This window comes from Enhydra lutris, unplaced genomic scaffold (genome assembly GCF_002288905.1).
Source record: "Enhydra lutris kenyoni isolate GAN:26980312 unplaced genomic scaffold, ASM228890v2 scaffoldscaffold42, whole genome shotgun sequence".
NCBI classification, from domain to species: domain Eukaryota; kingdom Metazoa; phylum Chordata; class Mammalia; order Carnivora; family Mustelidae; genus Enhydra; species Enhydra lutris.
In genome coordinates, this window is record NW_019154126.1 from 9,820,500 (window position 1) to 9,831,019 (window position 10,520).

Consider the following 10,520-nt stretch of genomic DNA (forward strand, 5'->3'; position numbering starts at 1 on the left):
ATTCACGGTTGGATCAAAATCACATAGACTCAGAATAGCAACTGTTTTATCTCTTTCTTTTCAGACTGTTAGTCTTTGGTCCTCACAAGCCCTGTAAATCTTTTAATTGGCAGGTTTCTCTTTGTTCTGAGTTTTCTTACATCCCACAAAGTAACTGTTTTTCTGTCACCCCTGTCACTTCCCACATGGCTAATTGCCTTGGAACACTCCTTCAGGTGGCGTCCCGTAGCCTCAGGAATACCGCCTGCAGCCCCAGAGCCCTGGTGCGCTCCCTGGTGCCCCCTCCTCCGCAGGACCTGCACCTAAGGCCCCCGATGGCCTTTGATTGGGACTGAGCAGTAATGGTTTTGCAGGACCCCTTCCGAACATGACATCTTCGGGAAAATAGTCCCATTGTTTTTCAGCCATTTATTTATTTACTTATTTATTATTTATTTTTAAAGATTTTATTATTCATTTGACAGAGAGACAGCAAGAGAGGAAACACAAGCAGGGGCAGTGGGAGAGGGAGAAGCAGGCTTCCCGCTGAGCAGCGAGCCCAGTGCAGGGCTTGATCCCAGGACCGTGGGCTCATGACCTGAGCCGAAGGCAGATGCCTAACGACTGACCCACCCAGGCACCCCATTTTTCAGCCTTTAAAAACACTTTTGTTACTTTTTCCTCCAACTTTATTTTGAAAAAAAATGGATGTGTGGCCCGTATTCATTCTCCCTGGTTGTGTAGTTGTGTCCTTTTCAGCATGTGAAGGGCGAGCCAGGCGTCCCAAGTGAAAGTCAGGTGTGTGTTGCCATCACTGTGGCCTCTTTTGTCTCTTGATGTAGATCAAGCCTCCAGCCTTTTGCTCTTCTTTCAGGACATTGATATTTTCGAAGAGACCAGGCTAGTCATTTGGCAGAGTGGTCCTAAATTTGGAATTATCTGATTGTCTCCTTAGATCTACTTTTTTATTTCATTATAAGCATTTGTTTTTGAGACCCTGTGTACAAACATATTTGTTGAAAGCATTGAACTGCTTTTCTGTTTTTAGGCAGAGGAGTATTTTCATTGGAATAAATTACCTTGTGGAATTATTTCCAAAAATAAAATTCCACTCCACACAATCAGCATTAAACCATCCACTATGTGGTTTGGAGAAAGAACCAGAAGAACAAATGTCATTGTGAGGTAAGAAAGCAACCTGTGTTTTGAGACAGATCTTGCTTTTTGAGGTAATGTATCTGATTTATTTTAGTTTTGTTTGTTTCTTTTTAAAGGTTTTATTTATCATGGTGCCTGGGTGGCTCAGTGGGTTAAGCGTCTGCCTTCAGATTGGGTCATGATCTCAGGGTCCTGGGATCGAGCCCCACATCAGGGTTCCCTGCTCAGCAGGGATGCTTCTCCCTCTCCTGCTCCCCCTGCTTGTGCTCATGCACGCTCTCTGTCAAATAAATAAATAAATAAAAATCTTTTAAAAAAAATAACGATTTTATTTATTTGAGAGCAAGGGAGTGAGTGAGAGGAGGAACAGTGGGAGGGTCAGGGGGCGAGAGCAGCAGACTCTCTGCAGAGTCGGGAGCCTGATGTGGGCTGATGAGGCCCACAGAGCTGGAGGCAGATGCTTAACTGACTGAGCCACCCAGGAGCTCTGATTTATTTTAGTTTAAATGCAATGTACCCTAACCCACAGAGGAGGATATACTATAATCGTGGGAAATAACCTCCGACATTTAAACCTGTTTAAAGAGGTTCTACTTCCAAACCTGCCTAATGGCCAATGCCATTAGCTGGGATTTCCTGAGGTCTGTTCCGGCTGGGTGGCCGGAGAGTGAAGGCATCTTGCTTGGCAGGGAGTGGGGATCTGCCGTCGTGGGGGATAGAAGCCCTTGGTGGAGTAGAGGAGCACCGTAATGATCATCGTTTTTTGGCAATACTTCCTTAATATTGGGTATTCAGAATGTCTACAAATATTTCTGCTTCTGGAAAGAGTTCCCTCTTATCCCAGGGAGAAACCCTTGGTTGTGGTGTGATTTCATATTGGAATAGACTAAGTGGGAAGGCCTGAAATTGAGAACTTTGCTTAGTTTTGATAAGTGACCTTTTCATTTTATGTTTTCTTTTCCTTTAGGACTGGAGAGAGTTCATACAGAGCTTGTTTTTCTTTTCATTCTTCCTACAGTGAGGTAAGAGGATCGATCCCATGTACTCAGAACCCTGTTGCCAGCTGCTTTGCCAGCCCCTTCCTGTTTGACAGCAGTAGTGGTCCCCTTGGCGACCAGGGGCTTCTCTTTTTCTACTGCTTAAGATTTGGTGTGGCTTTTTCCAAAGAAATTCAGGGAAAATATCAGTAGGTGAGCTATGTTTACTGAGTAATAGAGGAAATTGGCTATTATCAGCTGTTTTCAGCCTAAACATTGAAGAATACTGATGATTAAGGGTTTCTTCGCATCTTGCTTCCTGCATGTATTTTAACTTTCCCGCTTCAGTTCTGTTCACCTGTCATAAGAGGATCATAAATCTTACATAAGCGAGTATTACAAATGAAATCTCACACGGGCAGCCTTAAGGTGCTGTCCAGATTTCTGTCCTCTTCCCAACTTGGATTGTGTCAAAAAACTGTTTAAAAAATAGTCCTGAATATTTGGCAGGGGGAAAGAACAAAGGTGATTGAGGTAGAGACCTTGTTCTTAGGAAGGACATATATACTGGAATTACCCAGCTTAATAAGGGTTATTAAATGGTTTTGTTAGGATCCTTTTTATTTTTCCCTTTTCTTTAACTGGCCAACATGTAAAACATGATTATTTCAGATGTAGAGTTCAGTAATTCCGCTGTTGCATTGTTAGGATCCTTTTTATACAGGAAATTGACCTCCTCACTCAAGTGGGAACATGTTATGTGTGATGTATTTGCAAACTCCTCGTGCATTTCTAAAGTAAATGCTAGCATCTTAAAAGTGCTGAGTTTTAGTAATTTCATGTACATATTAGGAGAAAAAGGTATATAAAGTCAGACTGTCACATATAATTTTAGTTTGACCATTTCGGCACTTAAAAATTGATTTCCCTGATAACTATTATTTTTGTATTTGGGATACATGGATACAGCCCTGCAGCAGTGAGCCGTGGACGTGTTAATGATTTGAACAGGTGGATTCTTCCAGAGCTCCAGGTAGTGGCTTTCTTACCAAGTCAGCTGTAGTATTGTAAATGATTCCTTATCTTATTATCAAAGTATCATAATGACCTCTCTATTAAATGACTGACCTTAACTTTCAGGTACAAATAGGTTATGTGAGAGTATCTTGGAAGGAACTCATTGTGATAGTATAATGTAGTTGATGGTTTCCTCATTTTATCCTGAAATCTCAGATTGTTGTCAGAGCCTCCTCCTAGGGGTTTGTCTTTCGTTTGGCATCTGGCTCAGCATCAGGGTTGATGAAAATCCCTGCTGGGACTTTATGCAGTTACCCCCCCAGGAAGGAGATATTCCCTGATGCTTGAGTGGAGAGATGAAGCAGATGAGCCCCCCTGCCCTGCTGTCGGCCGGCCACACCCCCCCCCTAGATTAGCACTAGTGACCGCAGCCATAGAGGGTCATCTTGAACTCCGTGTGGTCATCTTCTCTCAGGGTGGTGGTGAGGAGACAGGCTTTCCTGAAAAGTGCTCTAAATAATAGGCCTATCCTAAGTATAGATCATGTTGAAATACATTTAAAAACATAAATCGTCAGTTTTTAAAAATTAATGATTTCAGAGCATGCACTTGAGGGGGGGTGGGGCAGAGGGAGAGAAAGGGAATTTCAAGCAGACTCACTGCAGAGGCGCACATGGGGCTCGATCTCATGACCCTGAGATCGTGACCTCAGCCGAAACCATGAGTTTTCAGCTCTATCAAGTGAGCCCCCCAGGTGCCCCATAAATAGTTCCTGTCAGTTTTTATTCTGAATACAGCGGATCCTCCTTTTTGTGGATTCCTTATTTACAAGTTTGCTTGCTCACTAAAATTTGCTCCTGACCCCAGATTAATAGACGCGGTGCTGCGTGGCTGCTTGCCGACGTGCCCCACAGAGTGGTGAGAAGCGGGAGTCCCCGGACGTGCTATTTCCAATTTAGGCCGTAAAAGGGGGTGCTCTGCCCTCTCCGCTGGGCTCATAGGGTCAACAGGGGCCCTTTTGCAGTCAGTTTAGTGCTTCATTGTACACGTTTCTGTGCTTTCTGTTGGGGATTTCACTGTTTTAAGTGGCCCCCAAGTGCAGTGCTGGGGTGCTGTGTGTGTTCCTAAGCACGGAGGCGGGGATGTGCTTTATGGAGAAAATCCCTGTGGCATGAGGTACGGTGCCTTGGACTGTGAGTTTAGGAGTTATGAATCAACAGTACACACTGAATAGGTAACCTTTTTTTTTTTTTTTTTTAATATTTTATTTGTCAGAGAGCGAGAGTGCATGCACACGTGTGTGGGTGGGGCAAAGGAGGAAACAGGCTCCGCACTGAGCAGGGAGCCAGATGTGGGGCTCCATCCCAGGATCCTGCGATCATGACCTGAGGCAAGGCAGACGCTTAGCTGACTGAGCCACCAGGCAGCCCTGAATTGGTATCTTTATTTTTTATTATTTTAAAAAAACATTTTATTTATTCATTTTCATTCATTTGAGAGAGAGTGAGAGAGAGAATGAGAGGGGAGAAAGGAGAAGCAGACTCCCTGTGGAGCTGGGAGCTGGATGCGGGACTCCATCCGGGGACTTCGGGATCATGACCCGAGCCAAAGGCATTTGCTTAACCAACTGAGCCACCCAGGCGCCCCTGAATCGGTGTCTTTAAACAGAAACTCACATAAAACAGGGTGTGATGCATTGATAGAGTGACAAAAATGCAGTGACTAGAGGCTTACAGGAAGCTTCTCTTCCCCTTAGGAGTAGTGATTCAGTGTTTGCTAATTCACCATTCCCAGTGACCTCAAGGAACATGCCCCCTGTGGACAACGAGGATAGCTGGTGTTCATGAGTTGTTTTAAGGCAGGCATCTGACGTAAGGACATCAGCTTGTACAAGGGACAGAGGATGCCCATCTAGTGGGTGTCTCTTGTCTCCTGTGGCCACTTCATTTCCAAGTAGAAGTGAATCATTTTGGTATAGGTTGACCTTGCTTTCTTTATTCCTATTCTCTTGAAAAGCCTCAGATTTCTGCCAGCCTCAACTTTGAGTTAATTATGCAAATCATGTAGGTTGTGGACAGGTAAGAGTTTCTGATTGCACGCCTGCTCTGAAAATACAAAAGAATTTATGAAAAATACCTGAAGAATGAATGTGTCTTATTTTTTTTTCTCCTATTTTAAGTAAGGTCGCCACTTTATTTTATTACGGAATTACTGTTAATCCCTGAGTTCCTACCTCTTTTGATTTGGTAAAGTTGGGTTCTAAAAATTACTCAGAGCTCAGTTTCCCCACTGGTAGGAGAGAATAAAAACCTTTGTGTTGTCACTGTCACCTCTGCGGTGGATGATTTCCTTGACTGTTAAACATATGCCGGGGCGCCTGGGCGGCTCCGTGGGTTGAGCCGCTGCCTTCGGCTCAGGTCATGACCCCAGGGTTCTGGGATGGAGCCCCGCATCGGGCTCTCTGCTCGGCGGGGAGCCTGCTTCCCCCTCTCTCTCTGCCTGCCTCTCTGCCTACTTGTGATCTCTGTCTGTCAAATAAATAAAATCTTAAAAAAAAAAAAATGCCAGGTGCCAGGCCAAACACTTCAGATGCATTATCTCCCTTATACTTTTAGATGAAGAATCTAGTAACTAAGAGACTTCAGGTAACTTGACCAAGGTCACCTGCTCACCAATGAGTGACAACGCTGAAATTTGTCGGTGTTGTAGAGCTGTTTTGAGGAATAGTGACAGAGTTCCTCTGGTTAGCGTTCTAAATTTTGCACAAAATCAAGGTATTCATGAAACTTTTGCATGTAATTTTCCTCTAGAATAAACCTAGAAGATGTAATTTCCTTATTTTATTTGTTGGAGAAAAGAAATCAACTCTAAGACCTTGTTTCCTTGTGTGTATTAAGTATTCAGCTTAATTCTAATTTCCTCGAAGGGAATTAGTTAATTGCGGGTGACTTTGTTAGACAAGGAAACTAATGTCATTTAAAGAAATATAGGGGGGCACCTGGGTGGCTCTGTCGGGTAAGCATCTGTTTTTGGCTCAGGTCATGATCCCAGGGTTCTGGGATTGAGCTGGACAATGGGCTCCTACTCAGCAGGGGGCCTGTTTCTTCCTCTCGCTATGCCCTTCCCCACTGCTTGTGCTCTCTCGCTCTGTCAAATAAATAAAATCTTAAAAAAAAAAAAAATAGAATCTTTGAATTCCATTAATCAGTAATTCCTAGTCCTTACTGTGGAACAGAATCACCTGAAGGACATTTCAATATCCTGATTCCCAGTCCCCACTGTAGCTCAGTAGCAAGAGGATTTTGGGGGGTGGGCCTGAGTGTTGGCTGTTTCTTTCCAAAAAGGTCCCCGGGTGTCCCCCGTGCGGCTAGTATTGAGAACTGCACCGTAAGAAATTCCTGCTGCTCTTTCTCCTGCCCTCCCTTTTGTTGCTTCTTTAACACACAGATTTTTCAGCATAGAGATAATCGATCCATTCTATTTTCCTTCTTCTAGATTAAAGATTTCTTGAGCTACATCTGTCCTGTGAACATATATCCAAATGTCATTCCAATAGGCACCACTGTGGATAAAGTTGTAGAAATGTGAGTAGTTGCTCCTTGTGGAACTTCTGTTGTTGAACAGGATGGATTCTGAGACTATGTTTGGGCCTAAGGACAAGGGCCAGGATGTAAGTAGGATGGACATGGCTGTCAGTACTTTTCTGGTTGGGAGCCTGGCGGCTTTCTTCAAGTGAAGAAAGGCTTCTGGGAATCTGACACAAGGAAACAGTTGGCAGTGAGGCCCTCAAGAAAAGAAATAAGTCATTTCCGTGCCCTTTCGTATTTTATCATCACTGTGCCTTAGCTTTCTGCCTCTAGAATGAGGAGGTCAAATTTGTGAGATTCTTATGAACCCCATTAAATAGGGAAGAGTAAGCAGCCAGTTGTCCTGTATTCCGTGAATGCCAGGTGTCACTGTATTACCTAATGGTCTTATAGAATAGGGACCTGCTTTTCCGCAGTGCAAGACCAAATACAGGAGTTAGCCTTCGCTCAATCCTACAGTTAGACAGCTGTGTGATGGGTTGTATTTAAGTGCTTTTATTTACCACTTTATTACAGTGAAGTGGTTTTTTCATTATTAAACATGGCTTTTCAGTTTTTAAAAGTAGTTAAACGATTTTCCCCATGGCCAAGTTTTTATCTTCTCTGTAAATGATGCTTATGTTCTAGCAGCTTTCCCCACAGGAAAAAATAAAATATTCATATTCGTTTCAGCTTAAAGCCTTTATGCCGATCTTCCCAAAGTACAGAGCCAAAGTATAAACCACTTGGAAAATTGAAGAGAGCTAGAAAAACTCACCTCGACTCCGGTAAGAAAATGGGCCCTGGGTTCAGAGGTTGGGTTTCCATGCAAAACTTTTTTCCAGGCTCTTCTGGTCTGGTGAAAGCTTCATTGGGCAGAGGTGGGCCTGGGACCTTCTGTCATTCAGACTTGTCACCGTGCTCTCAGGAAGTGCTTTTCCTTCCTTTCACAGCCTGTGAAGCCAGGAGTCCAATCTCTTTCACAGGCTTAAAACAAGTGACCTTAGAACTGTGCCTGTATTGAATTGTGTTCTCAGCTTTCTGGAAGTAGGCCCTGTGGTCAGTGTAGGCATAAGGAGAGGCTGTGCTGTTTATCTTGGACATTTCCTCTAAGATACTAGTATCTGCTGGTAATGGGAACTTGTGTTGTCATTGTGATCATTTCCAACCAGATTGATCAGCAGTGCTTCTACTAATGGATTTTCTGTGTACTTTCCTGCCTTTTTTCGTTGCTACTTGAGTTTTCCAGCGAAGAGCAGAGGTAAACTCTGAGGAAGAAATCAGAGCTTCAGATTCCTATCAAAGCTCTGCTCCTTCACAGCAGCCAGATTGCGTAGTGAGGATTCTGAAGTTAAATTGCTTTGGAGGAGGGTCTGTTACTGTACCATGGAGCTAATACATGACCCAAAAAGAGTAGGTAATAATGATAGCATTTATTGAACCCCTGCTGTATACAGCAGGTGTTGTGCTAGGTCCTTTACATACATTACAGCTAAACCCCAAACCTCCAAGGGCTATCATCCCAATTTTACTATCAAAGAAAACGAATTTTAGAGAGTGAAATAAATCCCCCAAGGTCCAGTCAGAAGTGAGTGATGGGGCTGGGATTCCTCTTTTTTTTTTTTTTTTTCTTTCTTTCTTGTGTTATGTTATCACCATACAGTACGTTGTTTTTGATGTAGTGTTCCATGATTCAGTGTTTGCATATAATACCCAGTGCTCCTTGCAATCCACGCCCTCCTTAATACTCATCCCCCCCACCCCCCTCCCTTCTAAAACCTTCTGTTTGTTTCCTGTAGTCCATAGTCTCTCATGGTTCGTCTCCTGCTCCGATCTCCCCCTAATTTTTCCCTTCTACTGTTCTCCATGCTATTCCTTATGTTCCACAAATAAGTGAAACCATTTAATAACTGACTTTCTCTGACTTATTTTATTCAGCATAATCTCCTCCAGCCCCATCCAAGTTGATGCAAAAGTTGGGTATTCATCCTTTCTGATGGCTGAGTAATATTCCATAGTGTATATGGACCACATCTTCTTTATCTCCTTGTCTGTTGAAGGCCATCTTGGCTCTTTCCACAGTTTGGCAACCGTGGCCATTGCTGCTATGAACATTGGGGTACAGATGGCCCTTCTTTTCACTCTATCTGTATCTTTGGGGTAAATACCCAGTAGTGCAATTGCCAGGTCATAGGGTAGCTCTATTTTTAATTTTTTGAGGAACCTCCACACTGTTTTCCAAAATGGCTGCACCAACTTGCATTCCCATCAACAGTATAAAAGGGTTTCCCCTTCTCCACATCCCCTCCAACATTTATTGTTTCTTGCTTTGTTAATTTTTACCATTCTAACTGGCATAAGATGGTATCTCAATGTGGTTTTGATTTGAATTTCCCTGATGGCTAATGATGAATACTTTTTCATGTGTCAGCTCATATCTTCTGCCCATTTTTTGATTTATCCATTTTTTTGGGTGTTGAGTTTGAGAAGTTCTTTACAGATCTTGAACTCTAATCCAAGCCTGTCTTTCCCATCTCCATTTCTGCGTTTCACTTAGAATCAAATAGAAAACCTTAAGATGCAAATTCCAGGACTGGTTCTAGGAAAACAGTTGTATTTTCAGATGTTATAGCTATCACATACTACATTTTCTAATCCTTCATATCTACAGACTTAATCGTAGGGTTTTTTAAGAAAGGTTTACCAAGGTATAATTGATACACAATAAATTGCACATGTAAAGTGTCCAATTTGATAGACTTTTACAGATGCATATATTTGAGAGGCCTTCACCATAACTAAGAAAATGAAAATATCCATTACCCCCCCAGGTCTCCTTTTGCCACTTTGTAATTCTTCCCAGCTGCCCCTCTTGCCTCCTGTTGTCTTGCTGTGTTGCTGTGGCAACCACTGATCTGCTATCCGATAAATTAAAATTTCCTAAAATAATCACATACAAATATGGCTTATTTCACTTGGCATATTTATTTTGAAATTTATTGATACTGTTGCAGGTATCAATAGTTCATTCTTTTTTATTGATCAATAGTACAATAGCATTCCACTGCATGGATATATAATTTACTGATCCATTCCTATTGTACATTTGGGTTGTCTCCAGTTTTTGGTTATTAGAAATAAAGCTGTAAAGATTCTGTACAAATCTTTGTATGGATGTATGCTTTCATACTAGGAGTGGACATAGGGTTGCTGTGTCTTTAAGAAATTGCCAAATTGTTTTCCAGAGTGGTTGGACCATTTTGCTTTCTTGCCAGTTCTCTTGCTCTACTTTATTGCCAGTATTTTTAGCTATCCTAATGAGTGTGCAGTGGTATCTCATGGTTTTAATTTGTATTTTCCTAATGCTCGTGAGGCTGAGCATCTTTTAATGTTCTTATTGGTGTCCATATATTTTCATTGGTGAAGTGTTCAAATCTTTACCCATTTTTAAAATTATTTTATTACTTTTTTATTAACTTCCCAAGTTTCTGGATATAAATTCTTTATCATTTGCATGCTTTGCAAAACCTTCCAGTTTGTGACTTATCTTTGCAGAGTCTTTTGAAGTGCAGTAGTTTTAAATTTTGAGGCTACATTTACTAATGTTCATTATTTATTGATAGTATAACTAAGAACTCTTTGCCTGACTCAAGGTCACAAAGATTTTCTTTTCATTTTCTGATAGAAATTTTTGTCGTTTTAGGATTTACATTTAGGTGTATGATCCATTTTCTAGTTATTTTTGGTGTATGGTGCAAACTAGAGGTCCAGAGTTGTGTGTGTGTGTGTGTGTGTGTGTGTGTGTGTGTGTGTGTGTGTGTGT

The 10,520-nt window shown here is 42.1% G+C and overlaps 1 protein-coding gene across 2 annotated transcripts in view; it reads left to right on the top strand.

Moving 5' to 3' along the window:
• The window catches only part of LOC111155594 (DNA cross-link repair 1C), a 42,692-nt gene that overhangs the window by 21,823 nt on the left and 10,349 nt on the right, over positions 1–10,520 (top strand). For both annotated transcript variants that reach the window (XM_022515848.1, XM_022515849.1), the window contains 4 exons: positions 1,028–1,164; positions 2,105–2,159; positions 6,627–6,715; positions 7,391–7,485. In XM_022515848.1, the coding sequence (XP_022371556.1) occupies positions 1,028–1,164; positions 2,105–2,159; positions 6,627–6,715; positions 7,391–7,485 (376 nt within the window). The remainder of the gene's footprint in view (positions 1–1,027; positions 1,165–2,104; positions 2,160–6,626; positions 6,716–7,390; positions 7,486–10,520) is intronic.